This window comes from Oryctolagus cuniculus, chromosome 12 (assembly GCF_051225735.1).
Source record: "Oryctolagus cuniculus isolate XC-2025 breed Fujian yellow rabbit chromosome 12, ASM5122573v1, whole genome shotgun sequence".
Taxonomy (NCBI): domain Eukaryota; kingdom Metazoa; phylum Chordata; class Mammalia; order Lagomorpha; family Leporidae; genus Oryctolagus; species Oryctolagus cuniculus.
Window position 1 is genome coordinate 110,166,249 of NC_142878.1, and position 18,272 is coordinate 110,184,520.

Consider the following 18,272-nt stretch of genomic DNA (forward strand, 5'->3'; position numbering starts at 1 on the left):
GTAAAGTACCTTCGCCCGCAGAGCGCGCTTACTCTGGAAACCCTGCTCTGTGGACACCTGACCCTCAGCACAGCCTGGCTCTCCCTCCCCTCCAGTGCTGCAATCTACTCTTCATGGCTTCAGCTGGCCCTCTACCCAATTCCTGGACCTGCATTTCTAGCCTGCACCCCTCATCAGAAACAGTTCTCAACTCCTTCACAGAAGTGTTCTGGGAGCATCCCAGGCGCAAGGTGTCCCAAACGGAAATCGTATACTGTCCCTCGAACCTCTCTCTCTTGCTCATTCTCAACCCATTCTCCACTTCTAACCATCATAGTGTCTTGAGCCAAATCACTCTAAACCAAAACTGCTCGCCCTGTCTTAAAACAGGAATAGCAATAGCATGTTGCAATTTCAATGTGTCACTCAAATCAATGAATATGATGTTTAAGTTCTACTCTTTCATGAGAGGGCAGATACGAATCCACATGGCTACGGCCTTAACAAGCTGTGGCTCCCAGACTCACAGAGATCGTTAAATCCCCAACCTCATAAACTGATGCCCTTGTGAGCACACGGAAATGAGGGCGTCTAAGCAGTGGGCCAAGTTGGAGCTCGTTATGCTAATGGGGACACGCCCTGGGAGGGCAGCGCTTGGAAGAGGGCTGCTTATAACGCCAAGCTGGGCCTCACCTCTCCGCCGCCTGGCTCACCACGTGATCCCTCCTCTGCACACTCCACCACTGCCACCCTCCAGCCTCACCCGACAGCTGAACCATGAGGCCACCCAGTCCTGGATGGTGACCGCCAAAAACAAGAATCAAAACGAGCCTGACTTCATCAGCAGCTTCCATCAGGATTTGTTAAACTAACGAAAATCTGACACATAGAACTGGTACAGAGAGAGGACGGGAGTGGTTACTAAAACTGCACCTGAAGATGTGGGGCAGCCTTTGGAGCTGGCTGGAGGGCGTGCAGGGGCGGGCTCGGAGCCAGCAATGCTCCTAGCTGGGCGCTGCAGGGCATTCTGGGAAGGTTTAAGAGCCCAGGATGCTGACAGAAGCGAGGAGAGCAAAGCCGTGCTGAGAAGGCTCCCGGTGGAAAGGAGGACTCTACCGGCAAGTGCACGACTCTAAGTCACCCTAAACCAAAACTGCTTGGCCCTTTTTTTTTTTTTTTTTTTTGACAGGCAGAGTGGACAGTGAGAGAAGACAGAGAGAGAAAGGTCTTCCTTTGCTGTTGGTTCACCCTCCAATGGCCGCCGCATACCGCGCTGATCTGATGGCAGGAGCCAGGTGCTTCTCCTGGTCTCCCATGGGGTGCAGGGCCCAAGCACCTGGGCCATCCTCCACTGCACTCCCTGGCCACAGCAGAGAGCTGGGCTCGGCCCTTCTTAAAACAGGAATAGCATGTTTCAATTTCCATGTGTTACTTGAGAAATGTTTCAATTTGTCACCTGACAGTGTCCTCAGCCTTACCAGAGGCGGGAGGACGGACAGCGGATCAGTCCGTTGAGCTGAGGAGAATTCAAAGCCGCAAGAGCGTTCAGGCCCACAGGGCAAGGGTGCTAGCGGCTGCTTCTGGCAGGTTTTACAGTGAGAACCAGGAGCAACAAGGGGCAGAGCAGGAAGGTCTGGAAAGTTCACTGCCTGGTCAGAGAAGCAAAGACTTGTGCGGTGGAGCGAGACCGTGCAGGGACTCACGGGCACAAGGGGAGAGAGACCACACAGCGTCTCAGAGGCAGGCCTCCCATCACAGCCCCACCAGAGGCCCAAAGCGCACATCTGTTTTCTGGTTTTTTTTTATTTTTTTTTTTTACTTTTTTTTATATGACAGATAGAGATATAGACAGTGAGAGGGAGAGACAGAGAGAAAGGTCTTCCTTCCATTGGTTCACTCCCCAAATGGCTGCCACGGCTGGCGCTGCACTGATCCGAAGCCAGGAGCAGGTGCTTCTTCCTGGTCTCCCATGCGGGTGCAGGGCCCAAGCACTTGGGCCATCCTCCACTGCCCTCCCAGGCCACAGCAGAGAGCTGGACTGGAAGAGGGGCAACCAGGACTAGAACCCGGCGCCCACATGGGATGCCGGCGCTGCAGGTGGAGGATTAACCTAGTGAGCCACAGCGCAGGGCCCGCACCTTTGTTTTCAAGGACTTTCCAGGGTGGAATCCTCTCCAGGCAGTCCCCTACGGTGCCCAGCTCACCAGGCCCAGCCCCAGATTCCGAATGCCTGCTCCAGAGCTTGGAGGCCACTGCAGCGGTAGCTCAAGCAGACCCAGGTGTGGCTCACGCTGGCAGCAGACCTCGGCGTCTACATGGTACTTGTTTTGCAGCAGTGCCAAATGCAGGACGTACCGGGACATAGCGGCTTCTACCAAGATTTCAACAGAGGTCGGGGGGGGGGGGGGGCCTGAATTGTGGCACAGCTGGTTAAGCCGCTGCCTGCAGTACTGGCACTCAATATGGGTGCCAGTTAGCATCCCAGCTGCTCTACTTCTGATCCAGCTCCCTGCTAATGTGCCTGGGAAAGCAGAGGAAGATGGCCCAGTTGCTTGGGCCCCTGTACCCACGTGGAAGACGTGATGAAGCTCCTGGCCCCTGGCTTCAGGCTAGTCCAGCCCCAGTGGACACGGCCATTTGGCGAGTGAACCAGGAGATGGAAGATCTCTGTCTCTCTCCCCCCTCTATAACTCTGCATTTCAAACAAATAAATAAATCTTTCTTTAAAAAAATTTCAATGGAAAGCCTGGGATACTAGGCAGAATTATGTCACAGGGTCGGGGCCTCTGTGCAGAGCCCCTGATGGGGTAACACCAGAAGCCAATGTGGAGACCCCAGAAAGGTCAAGGGGCCCAACAGGGTGGAACATTTGCCAGGGAAGCAGCAAGAAGAATGCCATGCAGCCTTGGGAAGCCACAGACCGCAGCACGCTGCCTCGGAGAGCAGCCTTGTGGGTAGAGACCAACAGAGCCAAGGCACCACAGGGGCCACAGCCTGGACTTCAGAATGCATGGACAACCTGGGTGCCCAGGCAGAGACTAGCATGGCGGGGAGCCACTGCAGAGAGCAGAGTCGCAAGGTCGAGAAGCTGCAGTCTCCACCAGGGCAATGCGCAGTAGGGATGCAGAGCCGAGGCGCCGAAGTGTGAACCCTCGAAGCGTGGCTGTCGGCAACAGCAGATCTGCAGGAGCAGCACTGCCCAGCCCCTGGGGGCTGGTTCGCCCGCTACAGCATGCCCAGATGCCGTATTGGAACTTTGGGATTTAACATCTGCCCTGCTGGATTCTGGTCTTGCGTTGGTCCATTTAATCCTTTTTTACTTGCCTGTTACAAGTACACTCTACACCTCTCCCAATACTGCATCCTGGAAGTGTGAAGCTCATTTTGTATTTTACAGGGGTTACGGTTAAGGAGTCTGTCTTGAGTCTCAGATGAGACTTTGGACTTCTGAATTAATGCTGGACTGAATGAAGACTTTGGAACTACTGGGGATAACAGGATATGGTTCACACAGTTGGTTAACTCCCGAAGTCCTAAGTGGATGGTACGAGGAGGGCAGAAACTTAATCCAATTATGGTGTCCAGGAGGTGAGCCAAGCCGGAGGTCCTCAGGTCACTGGGGCGTGGCCCTAGAAAGCAGTTCTCACAAGAGGGCTGTTGCACAAGCTGAGCTGGGCCACACTCTGCTTCCTGGCTCCCCATGCGATCGGTCCTGCGCACGGGCTCCTCTACTGGCCACCCTCGGCCTCAGGAAAGGCCAAACCCACGGGGCCCAACCTCAGAATGCGGATCTCCAGCGCCGTGAGCCAAGATGAACCTCCCCTCTTCCTAAGCGGCTTGCCTCAGGTCTTTCACTTAGTAATGAGAAAAGCTAACTAGTACCCACACCTAGTGGAACATGAGTTGCATTTAGCAGAAGTCAGATAACCAGAACCCCTCAACTAATCCGTGTACTTACCTAGCTAGAAACCACGGGCAGCCATGGAGTTACGATCGAAATCTTGAGTTTGGTTGTGTTGTTTTGTTTTTTTAATGACAAGATGTTCAACTCCACTGATAATTTTCACATACAAAATTTAAAGAGGGGCTAGTGTTATGACACAGCTCGCAACACCCACAGGCCACATCAGAGTGCTGGTTCAAATCCTGGCTGCTCTGCTTCTGATAAAGCTTCCTCCAATGCACCTGGGAGGGCAGCAGGGGATGGCTCCACCCGTGTGGGAGAACTAGACAAGCTCCTGGCTTCAGCAGGGCTCAGCCCTGGCTGCTGCAGGCATTTGAGGAGTGAAATGAGCAGATTGAGGGCACTGATCTCTTTCTCTGCCAATCAAAGAAATTACTATTTAATAAAAAAAAAATTGAAGAGGTAATTTCTCTCCTATCAAATTAGCAATGATTAAGTATATTGATAAGGGTATGGGGAAACAGGCACTATCTCATTTGCTGTTGATAGGAGTGTAAGTCAGCTCTCTGACCAACAACACAGAAGTAAGTACCAAGAATTTTACTACACATGCCCTCTTGCTTTACAGCCCCTAGCCAAAACTCACTCTGCAGTGCACGAGACACCGTGAGAGCAGGTTCACTGCATCACCTGCTTCTCAGAGGAAATTTGGGAACCCCAAAGGGAGTCAGCTAAATAAATTACGATACCCCACAGAATAAAATACCATATGGCTATGACAACAACTGTGATAAATCTGTATGTACTCACATGGAAAGACGTCCTGAAACAAGTTTAAGAAACACAGTATGCAGGGCCAGTGTTGTGGCACAGTGGGTTAACGCCCTGGCATCCCATATGGCGTCGGTTCAAGTTCCAGCTGCTCCACTTCCCGTCCAGCTCTCCGCTATGGCCTGGGATAGCAGAAGGTGGCCCAATTCCTTGGGCCCCTGCAACCACATGGGAGACCCAGAAGAAACTCCTGGCTCCTGGCTTCGGATCGGCACAGTTCCGGCCACTGCAGCCAATTAGGGAGTGAACCATTGGATGGAAGACGTCTCTCGCTCTCTCTGCCTCTCCTCTCTCTCTGTAACTCTGACTCTCAAGTAAAATAAATAAATCTTTAAAAAAAAACACACACAGTATGCACAGCATAATCCAACTTGTTGTTTTTGCTGTATGGGTACTCTATATTTTAAGTACTTCATTGTAGGTACAAAACACAGTCTATAGTTATTAAAAGTGATTACTTCTGGAGTGATTACAGGACTGGAGGGTATGTTTTCACATTTTACATTACACTCTGTTTGAAATTTTATAAAGTTTTACTTTTTTTAAAAGAGGTCAAGCCAACAATTAACTTTAGCTCAAAATAAAAAAAATCCACATGCATATTTTAGCACCCAGGTTGGCAACGCTGTTAATAAAGATAAATGCTGAGGCCAGAGGGGTAGGGACGGGCAGTGAAGGAGCCACACCCTGCGCCTTCCTCACCTCCTACTCCCATTCCGTTTCCCTGTACCTCAGCATCAACCTGGGCTCAATCAATCGGAGGCAACGTAACACTCCAGAGACACCTGCGGCAGGCAGCAATGCTCCTACGGCGTGAGGGGAAGCAAGGCAAAACCCATCAGCAGGCACAGGAAGGAAAAGGAACTGTCCTCACCCAGGCCAAGAGTTCTGTTTATGGAAGACTTCCGTTCTGCTTATATGAAGTCCCCTTCCTTCCAAGTGTCACAACCCTGCTACCGGGGCATTCCCACAGCAGGCCTTCACTCACTTCCAATCGCCTGGGGCCTGGGAACTAGAACCTGCCTGCTAGACCCACACCTGCATCAGAGGTGCTCCGAGCAAGGACTCTGGGTCTCTGAGAAACTCATTCTGGTGCACAGACCGTGAAATCATTTCTCTCATCCCCCAGCCCTCAGTTCTATTTCAGAGACAGGTGCCCAACGGTGGAGCTCTACGTGGGTGAGGTGCTATTAACACAGGGGTTAGCACTCTACTTTCCACACAGGATCCCACGGACAAGGATCACTATATAAATTTGAAACAACTTACAACCGCACTTTGAACTGCCAAAGCTTTCAAGAATTAACCAAAGTACTGTGGCATAGTGAGCTACATCTCTGCCTACAGCGCTGGTTCATGTCCCGGCTACTCCACTTCTGATCCAGCTCCCTGCTAAGCACCTGGGAAAGCAGTGGAAGATGGCCCAAGTGCTTGGGCCCCTGCACCCACATGGGAGACCAGAAGAAGCTCCTGGCTTTGGCCTGACACAGTGCTGGCTGTTGCAGGCATCTGGAGAGTGAACCAGCAGACAGACGTTCTCTCTCTCTCTCTGTAACTCTGCCTCTCAAATAAATAAATCTTTAAAAAAAAAAAAAAACTAACCAAAAAGATTCTCAAACTTTAGTTATTAAAGTTATGTTATGAATTTTAAAAAATTTTAAGTGAAACTTGTGGGCTGTTCTGTCCTCAAATGTAAAAGTTATGCTATTCACTAAATCTCATCTTTAAAGCTCCTTCTCAACGATTTTTTCTTATTTATCTGGCCACAGGAACACAGACATGTGTACTCAATTCTAGGTAATTTCACTTTTACAATTCACTCTGCTCTGGACTCAGTGGCTTTACTGGCTCTCTGGATCCCCAGTGAATCCTGAAAGCCAGCACAACCTCTCTTCCCAGAAGACCTGGGAGCACCTGCCCCCGGGCTGCGCGTGGCTGCACGGTGGCACTCTCAGATACGCGCACGTTCCAGGAGTCGCTCAGCACGCCTCCCCTCTGGAGACCTGATCCCCCAGAGCCTGGCAGCTTCCTACATCGTCAGGACCAGCGCAGGACACGAGAGAGAGCAGCAGCGACACAGGGCTCCAGGATGTGCTTCTCCGCCTGACTACAGCAGGGACGGCACCTTCCCCACCTCTGCCACAGACCAAAGGACAGGACACACCAGGCCATCTCTGCGTCTCCATGGTGCACGGCTGCGTGCACACGAGAGCTTAGCCCTGGCCACAGGAGAACCGCCTGATTTACTGAAAAATTGGTAATTTTTAAGCTCCTTGCCACAGGGGTGGGCATTCAGTCTATGGTTAAGCCATCCGTGTCCCACAAAGGAGTGCCAGAGTTCAGCTGAAGCGGGCCCTGCGAGACAGATGATGGTTCAAGGAACTGGGTTCCTGCCACCCACAGGGGAGACCTGGATGAGTTCCTGGCCCCCAGCTCCAACCCCACCCAGTCCTGGCCGTTGTGAGCATCAGGGGAGTGTGTGCATGTTCTCTCTCTTACACACGTACACACACATGCGCACGCGTGCACACACCCACCCATACTTTCTGCCTCCTAAATATGTAAAATTTTAAAGACCAAAATTCTTGCTATAAAACAATTTTATTTATTTATCTATTTTTTGACAGGCAGAGTGGACAGTGAGAGAGAGAGAGACAGAGAGAAAGGTCTTCCTTTTGCCATTGGTTCACCCTCCAATGGCCGCCACGGACAGCACGCTGGCCGGCACATCTCGCTGATCCGAAGCCAGGTGCTTCTCCTGGTCTCCCATGGGGTACAGGGCCCAAGCACTTGGGCCATCCTCCACGGCACTCCCAGGCCACAGCAGAGAGCTGGCCTGGAAGAGGGGCAACCGGGACAGAATCCGGCGCCCCTACCGGGACTAGAACCCGGTGTGCCAGCGCCACAGGCAGAAGATTAGCCTATTGAGCCGTGGTGCCGGCCCGCTATAAAACAATTTTAAGGAAGGTTATTCCTAATGGTTCACTTAAAAAATAAAAGATTTATGTGACAGGCAGAATTATAGAGAGGCAGAGGCAGACACAAAAAGAGAGGTCTTCCATCCTCTGGTTCACTCCCCAAGTGGCTGCAACGGCCAGAAGCCAGGAGCTACTGCTGGATCTCCCTCGTGGGTGCAGGGGCCCAAGCACTTGGGCCATCTTCTGCTGATTTTCCAGGCCATTAGCAGAGAGCTGGATTGGAAGTGGAGCGTGAGGACATGAACCGGAGCCCATATGGGATGTCAGCAGCACCACAGGTGGAGGCTTTATCTGCTACACCACAGCACCAGCCCCTCTGACGGTTCTTTTAAAGAGGAAAAGCCAAGATGCATAACCCGAACTTGAGACTACCCAACTGCTAACCCCGATCAAGAATCCAAGTACTGACTGCAGTAAAACACACATGTCCACCAAGCCTCTGCCCTCTCTTTACACAGGCAATCAAAAAGGGAATCAACCCGCCTGCTTCAGCGATCTCCGTAACTGCTAAATCCTTCAACTTGAAATATCTCACAATTGCTTAACTATGAGGCTGCCTTCCGTGAACTCAGCCCTAAAGCTATTTTCACAAACATAAAATAAGATCATATACACTCATTTACAAGCACCATAAAACATTTTCCCAATCATATCCTACTTTACATCAGAAAAAAAAAAAAAAAAAAGACGTGCAAGGGAACTTCAAAAGGTCGCGGAAACCGGAATTAAAAGAGGTTTAATTTGGTGCAAAAAAGTTTTGAAATCCCTGCTTACAAGGAGTTCTCACAAAGTTCATGGCGCATGCACATTATGAAAAAACTACATATGGATTTCAAAGTTTGAGAGAACCAAAATGTACTTATCTTTCAGTTCCACAGTTTACCCACAAATCTTTTCAGGTAAAATAACTTAAGATTTAGAGAATGACAAAATATAAGTTTTACATCCAAAAACTGAACCATGTTCAAACGCAAGAACTGAACCCAGGCCATTTAGCTGAGACAAACCCATTGCTCACTTTTGTAGATTTCAGGGTAAGAGAAGCTTGGAGGTAGACAGGATCTTTGAGATTGTCCGTTCATCAGTTCAACTACCCAGTTAAGAGATGAGCAGAGAAACTAGGAATTTACACATCAGTGGCCTTGGAACCTGAAACTGGCATTATGTGTCGCGGTAAAGATTCCAGCTGCGATGCTGGCGTCTTATACGGGCGCCAGTCAATGTCCGGGATGCTCCACTTCCAGCGGAAGATGGCCCAGCTGTTCGGGCCTCTTCCACCCATGTGGGAGAACAGGACAAAGCTCCTGGCTTCAGCCTGGCCCACTGCTGGCTGATACAGCCACCTGGGAAGTGAACCAGTGATGGAAGATTTCCCTGTCTCTCCCTATCTCTGTAACTCTTTCAAAACAAACACAAAAATCTTTAAATAATAATAATGATAATAATAATGGCCTTAACTATTTGAAGTTCACCATCAAGGGTGAAAATGTTTTGAAAAAGTCATACAAATGTGAGTCAGTGGCATTCTTCCTAATAATAGCATTACTCTTCTACAACAAATGGAACCTTGACCCTCACATCCACGTGAAAATTATCTTCTCACCTATAATCCCTTATGTGGGAATCCAAAATACAGAGGAGAGGGGCAGGCAGGTGTGGTTAAGAAACGGCTCAGGACGCCCACGTCCCCTATCACAACACCTGGGTTCAAGTCCCAGATCCACTTCCAATCCAGCTGCCTGCTGATGAGCAACCTGGGAGACAACAAGTGGTGCTCAAGTACTCGGGTCCCTGCCTCGCACATGGGAGACCAGACAGCTCTGGGCTCCTGCCTGCAGCCTGGACCAGCCCCAGCTGCTGAGGGCACCTGGGGAGTGAGCCAGCAGGTGGGAGATCTCTGGCTCTCTGCTTGTCTGTCTGTGTATCTGTCTCTCTGCCTTTCAAATAAATAAAAATAACTTTTTAAAGTTCCAAATCTTTTTTAAAAAAACAATACATAAAGGAGAAAGACCATCTGCAGAAAAATGTTCCACACAGCATTCTTTATCACCGCAAAGTAGTGACGATGCTCTTCACTGGCACACGGAGACACATCATTAAGAACAGGCTCCGGAGAGACAGAGCCTGGATGGCCAGGGTCCCACACGGCAGCCCCGAGACCTCTGACAAGGCACTGACGCAGGGTCCTGACCTGTAGGGTGGCGGGACACTACTGCCTTCCTCACACGGTTGTACACAAGACTGACGCACGCAGAGGAGCTCGGCGCGACCCTGGACCTCCGTGAGTGCGCTGCAGTACTGCTGTTCGCCTGCCGACGTTGCATTAACTCCCTGGAATACTACACGGACACGTTCGGGGATGGCTACACAGAACTCCACACACAGTGCCGGGGAAAAGCCAGCTGAAACTGACAGACGGTATCATATCCCACTCACGGGTAAGACTGAAACTCCATGCACATGTACATGCAGAGGGGACAGTATAACAGCGGCTACCTGTGGGTTAAAGATGGAATCTGCTGCTACAACTAATAAGACTTGTTGCTGTATATATGTCTATATTGTTTGACACATGTAACATGTACTTATGTATTAAATGGGTTTTTTAAAAAATTACTTAGGGGCCAGCGCTGTGGCACAGTAGGCTAAGCCTCTGCCTGTGGCACCGGCATCCCGTATGGGCACCAGTTCATGTCTCAGCTGCTCCTCTTCCAGTCCAGCTCTCTGCTATGGTCTGGGAAAGCAGTGGAAGATGGCCCAAGAGCGTGGGCCCCTGCACCCGTGTGGGAGACCCAGAAGAAGCTCCTGGCTCCTGGTTTCAGATCAGCCCAGCTCCAGCCCCACCTGGGGAGTGAACCAGCAGATGGAAGATTTTTCTCTCTGCCTGAAACTCTCCCTTGCAGATAAACAAATAAAATATTTTTTTAAAAAAATATTTAAAGATAATGTGGCAACAGAGAAAACTGGCCCGATGTTAGGGGAAACATCTAAAGTTATGCATATACCGCAAGTGTGATGTAAATGGAGGAGCCTTTCAGTCATCGAGAGGAACGGACTACAGTTACACCAGGGGCTCCGAACCACCTTCCGATCTCCATTTCCCAATCTTATGAGTCGAAAACTCTTCTAAATGAAACCACTGTGGGCTCTATTGTAATATCACCTTCTACTGTTTGTATTTCATGACAAAGTTAAGTTTTTAAAATCTTAGACACAGAACATGGCTTCACCTTACTAAGCTCTCTGGTCAAAATGATTCTTATCTGTGGTCATCTCCTTTAAAAAAAAAAAAGTTACTTAAATCAGAGGCAAAGAGAAGCAGGCAGAGACAGAGAGGGCTTCCATTTGCTGGTTCATTCCTCAAATGCCTAAGCCAGCTGGGGCAAGAAGGGGACAGGCTGGAGCGAGGAGCCAGGAACTCAAACCAGGTAAACAGAGACAACTAGTCCAGCCGTGGCTGCTGCCTCCCAGGGTGCACGTAAGCAGGAAGCCGGAACCAGGAGCCCAAGCTGAGAACCAGACCCAGTTCTCTAGATGCGGGATGTAGGCCGCTTAACGACCAGGCCAAATGCCCAACCCCTCCCATGAGTGGTGCGATTTTATCCAGAAGCCACCATCCACGGCCACCATCTCCCAACAGATGGAAGTCAGAACACCTCCATGGAGTGAGATTCACTAATGTCACCCAGCGATGCAGGGACAGAAGCCAACACGATCGGTCTAAGCCAAAAGGAAAAAACACTTTCAAAAACATGATTACAGTATGTTGTAAAGTTCTCAAGCTAAAGTGAAACCCGTGTGCACAGGCACAGTACTTTACAGTCCATAGCAACCTACAAGCCAGTTAGGCAGACAAGGCACGGTTCTGGCTCACCTGCAGGCCCCGGCTCCCAGGGCTCTGGGCTGGAGCAGCACGACACACACTCCCAATCCTCTGGCTCCAAACCCAGGTCCTGGCTGCACCGCCGGCACCGCTTCCACACAGCTCGCCAAACACAGCCACGTTCTCATCTCCTTCGAACTTCCACCCACGATCTCTCCTGCACCTGCCCCTAACAGACACGCAGAGCAGGGCATCCATCCTCTCCGACGGCCGACTCCGTGAGAGCCGAGGTGGCAACCCAATAAACAGTAACCGCGGCAGGCCCACAGGGTGGGAAAATACGTCAGGGGAAGAGTGGCTGAAGGGACGGTGACACGGGAGGAGAAGGGGAGCGGGGAGCGCAAACACGCGCAGGTGCACACCCAGATTCTGTGTCAGCCACGGGAGGGGCTGTGACATAAAGGAATCACAGCTGTGCTGGGTGGCCCTGAGGGTTAAAACAAAGGCAATTCAACATTCACTCAACAAACACTGGCTGTCTGCTGGGTGCCAGAGGCTTGTGCTACCCCAGGGACACAAAGGAGAGCAACAAAGGACCAACCCTCAGGAGGCTGACACCGGCGGTACTGAGGCAGCTCTGGGCACCGTAAGCTCCCTTTCAAAGAGAAAACCAGAAGTGGACAGGTGGGGGGGGGCACTCGGCAGGCGGTTCAGCCCCTGCTCGGGACGCCGCATCCCGTCTCCGAGTGACCGGATTCCCATCCTGGCTCCGCTCCTGAATCCAGCTTCCTGCTGATGCAGACCCTGGGAGGCAGCAGGTGAGGAGCCGCTGCCCGCATCTGGGGGAGCGAACCAGCAGAGGGGAGAGCTCACTCCCTCTCCGCCTTCACGTGGGTTAAGTGAAAACTCTTTCTAAAAAGAAATGCACGAGGTGGGAAGTGGCTTTCACAGGTCGGAGGGCGCTGCAGAAGTGCAGACACGTGGAGCTCTGCCGTGACTCGGCGGTGGCGGGACACCAGGTCCGTATCACGGCGACAGCAGGGGCGCAGCCGTGAGAACCTCACAGTCTGCCAGGGAGGTCACACTGCAACCTGCAAGCCATGGGACACGAACCAGAGACTTCAGGCAGGACAGCAGTAACGCTCGGAGAAATACTGCAGAATTTCCTTCTAGAACGAGGACAGACTTCTAGACAGCTACAGGGGAGGCAGAGGGGAACGAGATCACGGAGCCATGACTGGCAGTCCAGCTGAGGACCAAGACGAAAAGCCAGGTTCCGGCTCGAGAGAGATCTAAGAGGCCCTCGTCACACAGAATGGGGCCTGTGGGAATGACAGCAGGGGAGGTCCCTAGATGTCACCTCGGGCGAGCGGGTGAGCAGTGACGGCCAAGGAAGGTCCCAGAACGACAAACCCACGCCGTCATCCCAGGAAGGAGGAGCCCGGTGCAGGAACTGCCTCCTTATCACCTGCCGAAGGGGAACGAGGAAGCAGGGAGAAGAGGAACACAGAGGTCACCCCTGGACTTGTGCAATGCACTGCTGCTGTCCAGTGAGGGGGACGGGGAGGCGTCTGCGGCTCACAGGGCGCCGGTGAGCACGCGCAGAGCGCACAGAACGAGACTCCCTCCAGACACCAAACAGAGGAGGAACCACCCAGAGATGCGGTGACCCAGGAGACGGGGATGGTGTGCAAAGGGCGGGCAGAGGGGAGGAAGCAGGGGGCGGCGCCCAGCCAGCGATTAAGACTCGGGTTCAGACGCCCACACCCCACATGGGAGAACCTGGGCTCAGCCCCTGCTCCGGCTCCTCGCTCCGGCTCCCTGCTGATGCAGACCCCGGGAGGCAGCAGGTCCCTGCCCCACCACGGGAGACCCAGAGCGAGCTGCTGGGTCCTGCCATCTGCCTGGCCCAGCCCCAGCTGCTGTGAACATCTGGGCAGTGACCCGGGATGGGAGCCCTCTCTCTCTCTGACTCTTATTAAAACTTTCAAAAATTGTTAATGGATGAAGAAAACAATTCAGGAAGGGTAGAAAAAGTAAAAACTACTGTTCCCTGTACCACACACTGCCTAGTTTTCTAACAGAAGTTACTCAAAATACGAACCACGGCCTTTGAGCTGCTACATCCCAAGATGGAGATTCAGGCTGGGGCTGCGGAGCACTGGATGGCCGAGGTCACTCTCAAGGGCCTCGCCCCGCACAGGCTGCGGGCCTGTCCTCGCCGCCACGGTCCCGGCAGATCCCTGTCTTCCTGCCTTAAGCAGACTGTGCCTCCTCGTGCCAGGCCGCCAGCACTGCGGGCCACCTGCTGTCACCAGCCCCCCACCCCCACGTGTGGACCTGGTCCATCCACTCTAAGACGGGAAAACCTTCCAGTGACCCCGTGCTCCCACACCTCTGCTCTTCTCCACCTGTTCCATCTCCACTCTCCCACCACCCCCAGAAAGAGTCTGAGCCTACACCGGACCAAAATAAAAACCAGAGCCCTGACCACACCTGGTGCACCGGCAGCTCGCTGCAGCGGCTGCAGTCCCTGGTGCGCCCTCGGGAGTGACCGCCTCTCCTCACTGCAGGTGCCCCCTGCCTCTGCCGTGAGCCAGGGCCGGGTGCGGGAAGCTCTCTGTTCCAGCATCAGAGGACCCGTGTGCTAGCCCCAGGGGCACCTCAGCAGCCGGGGGCCCCTCCGCGCGCCCCTCGGGTCTCCTTTCTCCCTGGCACCCGACCCACAGCAGGTGAGGGCCCCCAGCCGCACTTCCTCAGAACCTAGGCTTCTCCGTGGGGATCACCATCACTTAGAGGGTCATTAGCAGCTGAACAGCTCTCTCTGCCACCCCCACGCCAGACTGGGAACTCCATGAAGGCAGAGCACGTGCCCCACACCTCACCGGTGCTAAACGAAAACCCATCAACTGAGTGAACGTCCCAGGGCCCCGACATGATCTGCATCAACCTAATAAATTACTAGCACTTTATTTCTTACAGAATCACCGACAAAATTTTCAACAGAAACTTCACCTACCACCTCAGGCACACATCCTGTGGTGAACTATGTATAAATTTACATAGAGACGGAACAAAGGTGGTAGCAGCCGGCTTTCCAAGGCCGGAACATCTCTCTCACCCTCCTGTTGAGGGGCTGCCTTGGTTACCTACAATCCAGGACCAAAAGGTGGGATGGAGATCACGTCCAGGCTGAATACAGCAGGGGCTCCCAGGGACTCACGTGGTGCTGATCTGACATCTACCTACCACTGCTGATGGGGCTGTCAGACACTGCACCACCTACCCACCACCGCTGATGGGGCTGTCAGAGACTGCACCACCTACCCACCACCGCTGATGGGGCTCTTAGACACTGCACCACCTACCTACCACCACTGATGGGGCTGTTAGAGACTGCACCACCTACCCACCACCGCTGATGGGGCTGTTAGACACTGCACCACCTACCCACCACCGCTGATGGGGCTGTTGGAGACTGCACCACCTATCCACCACCGCTGATGGGGCTCTTAGAGACTGTATCACCTACCCACCACCGCTGATGGGGCTGTTGGAGACTGCACCACCTACCCACCACTGCTGATGGGGCTGTTAGAGACAGCACCACCTACCCACCACCGCTGATGGGGCTGTTAGACACTGCACCACCTACCCACCACCGCTGATGGGGCTGTTGGAGACTGCACCACCTATCCACCACCGCTGATGGGGCTCTTAGAGACTGTATCACCTACCCACCACCGCTGATGGGGCTGTTGGAGACTGCACCACCTACCCACCACCGCTGATGGGGCTGTTGGAGACTGCACCACCTACCCACCACCGCTGATGGGGCTGTTAGACACTGCACCACCTACCCACCACCGCTGATGGGGCTGTTGGAGACTGCACCACCTACCCACCACCACTGATGGGGCTGTTAGAGACTGCACCAACTGGCACGCTGGCAAAGCCAGGAGCTACACGAGCATATATATATATGATCTCTATATATATGGTCGCTCTCTATATATGATCTAAATGTACGTGATCTCTATATATGATCTCTATATGTATGATTTCTATATGTATGATCTCTCTCTATATATGATCTCGCTCTCGCTCGCTATATATACATGTATATATGATTCTCTCTATACACACACTGCAAGAACACCAGAAGTTTATCAGCCAAGTTCCCTTGCAGCGCTGTTTTCACACACAAGGGCCAGGTGGGACAAGCCCTGGTTCCGATGAGTACCAGTCGCCCCTGCGTCCGACCAGAAGACTTTCAAACGTAGGAACTCAGCTCGCCCACGGAAGCGAAGTCCGTTTCGTCAAGCCCTACGAACCCCCACCTTGCTCCAGCAGCCCCCACCGATCACCCACTGACGCCCCCAGGAGCTGACCGCGACCCTGCAGGCCCGCCCTGAACGCACCGGGAATGCAGTGGCTCCAGCCGGCTCCGAGATGCAGCGGGCAGCGTCGACCCCACCGCCCGACACCGGACCGGGCTGCCGAGGGCCACTGGCTTCCTACACGGTCATTTGCAAATCCGATGCTCGCCAAGTCGCGGGCTGAGAGTGACCACAGGCGGCGGGCGCCGCCGCAACGCCCAGCGAGGGGCGGCTCTCAGGGCGCCCCGGGGTGCGGCCCGCGGCGCGGCGACGGGCGAGCGAGCCCCCGGGCCCCGCCGCCCGCGCGCGAGGGTTCCCCGGGGACATCCCGCGGACGCGCGTGGGGCCCTCGGAGGCCGGGAAGTCCCTGGGCCGGGCGCGGGCAGCGCGGCGCCCTCCCCCCTCGGCGGCGAATTCCGGCCCCGGCCGAGCGGCCGCCGGCCCGGCGAGGGGTGCGGGGGCGCTGCCCGCGCCCGCGCGCGCACGAGAACGTCCCACTCGTACAAGTGGGCTGCGCCCGCGGGAGGGCAGAGGCCCCCGCGTACAAAGCCGCGCCGGCCCCGCGCCCGCCCCGCGCGACCCTTTCCCCGCGGCGGCCGAGCTGCTCCGCGTCCGCTCCCGGATCCCGAACAAAAAACGCCCCCGCCCCCGCCCGCGGCCCCGACCCGCGCCCGCCGCGGGCCCCGGCCCCGCTCACCTGGGGACTGCGGCGCGGGGCCGCCTCCCGCGGCCGCCGGGCGCCCGAGCAGCAGCAGCAGCAGCAGCAGGCAGCACAGCCACACGGACGCCGCGCCGCGGGGCCGCCGCGCTCCGCGCCCCGCCGCCATCTCTCCCCGCGCCCCGGCGGCGGCGGCGGCAGCGGCAGCGGCGGCGGCGGCGGCAGCGACCGCGCCGGGCCCTCGCCTCCTCGCTCCCGCGCAGCCGATCCCTCGCCGCCGCCGCTCTCCGGCCCGGCCCGGCCCGGCCGCGCGGCCTTCTCGCGGGAGGGGAGCCTCGGGGGCGCCTCCCTCCTGCAGGGGGGCGGGCGGGCGGGCAGAGAGGGGGCGTCAGTGCATTCCGGGCCGGGGGCGGGCCGGCCTCCAGGTTCCAGGCGCCGCCACCCGCCGCCGACTCGCGCTCCGCACACCCGCGCGAGGGGGGCGGAGACCTCGGCGGCCGGGCGGGGGCGGGGCCCGCGGCGCGCACGCGCACCCGCGCACCCGCGCCGCGCGCTCCCGCACGCCCGCGCCGGGCCGGCCGGCCGGCGTCTCCTCAGGGGCCGCGGCGGCGGGCGCGCCTCCCTCCCCCTCCTCCTCCTGCTGCTCGCCGCAGCCCGTCAGGGAAACCCCGGAGAAGCGGGTCCCGCGCCGCCTCCCGCGCCGCGCAGCTCCCCTCACGCCGGAGGCGCTGGGGCCCGAGCCGGTCCGGGAGGCCGCGGCGAGCCGCCGGGCCCGGGCCTCTATATAGGGCCTGAGAGGAAGCCGAATGGCCTCCGGAGGAAGCCCGGGGTCGGCGCGGGGGCTCCTGTGCGCGCCAGAAACAACAGCGGGCCCGCCCGCCCGGCCCTCGCTCGCGGCGACCTGGCGCGGCTCCCGGGGGCGGGAGGCGCCGGGCACGGACAAAGGGGCCCGGAGCGGGCGGGAAGGGGCTGCAGCCGCCCGGCCCTCGGCGCGGGAACCGGCCCGTGGAAAATGCCCGGCGACGGGGCCTCGGTGGGTCGTGCGCGGGAGCCGTGGGGGGCTGCGGAGGGGCTGCTCCCTCCTCCCTCTGGGCCGGCCAGCAGGACGTGGCCATTTCTCGGACAGTCCCCCCAGGCTTCTGATCCTTTCCCTCAGGTAGTTTCATTTCTCGGACAGTCCCCCCAGGCTTCTGATCCTTTTCCTCAGGTAGTTGGCTCCGACATGCCGGAATCCGCCTGCGCGGCGGCGGTGCACGCGGGGAGAGCGAGCTCCGAATCCTCCCAGAACCTCCGGACCGATCAGAACCCTGACACCCGGAGCCCGCACTCCGGTTCTCTGAGACCGTTTATCTAACAGCAGACGAGCCATTGTTTTCCGTTAGGGAGGCTGTCTAAACATCTTTTTGTTTTGCTTAGAGTTGTTACCCAGCAAAAATATTTCCTAAATACCCCTGATTGACCTGTTAAATTAGAAATAGATTAGGTCCCAATTACTTCCCAAGTATTTGCTTAATTAACCTTTAATAATCACATCATTATTCAGTTTTCTGAGATAATTAGGGAGAAAAGCTGTTTGGAAACTAAATTGCCTTGCAAATGTTAATTTTCAGATTTCTAAGTCTGGAAAATTTTCATTAAATTAAAATTGTAAAATGTGTAATGCGACGTCCAAAATGAGATTCACAGTTATCCCAAAGTTTGAAAAATACGAGTTGTGGCT

At 55.1% G+C, this 18,272-nt stretch overlaps 1 protein-coding gene across 2 annotated transcripts in view; it reads right to left on the reverse strand.

The window, feature by feature from the left end:
• NEO1 (neogenin 1) overlaps nucleotides 1–17,022 on the reverse strand; it is a 222,686-nt gene extending 205,664 nt beyond the window's left edge. The window contains exon 1 of one of the 2 annotated variants that reach the window (XM_070054696.2): nucleotides 16,592–17,022. In XM_070054696.2, the coding sequence (XP_069910797.2) occupies nucleotides 16,592–16,721 (130 nt within the window). In that variant the 5' untranslated portion in view covers nucleotides 16,722–17,022. The remainder of the gene's footprint in view (nucleotides 1–16,591) is intronic. The other variant, XM_070054697.2, reaches the window with a different exon arrangement.
• Nucleotides 17,023–18,272: the final 1,250 nt, after the last annotated feature.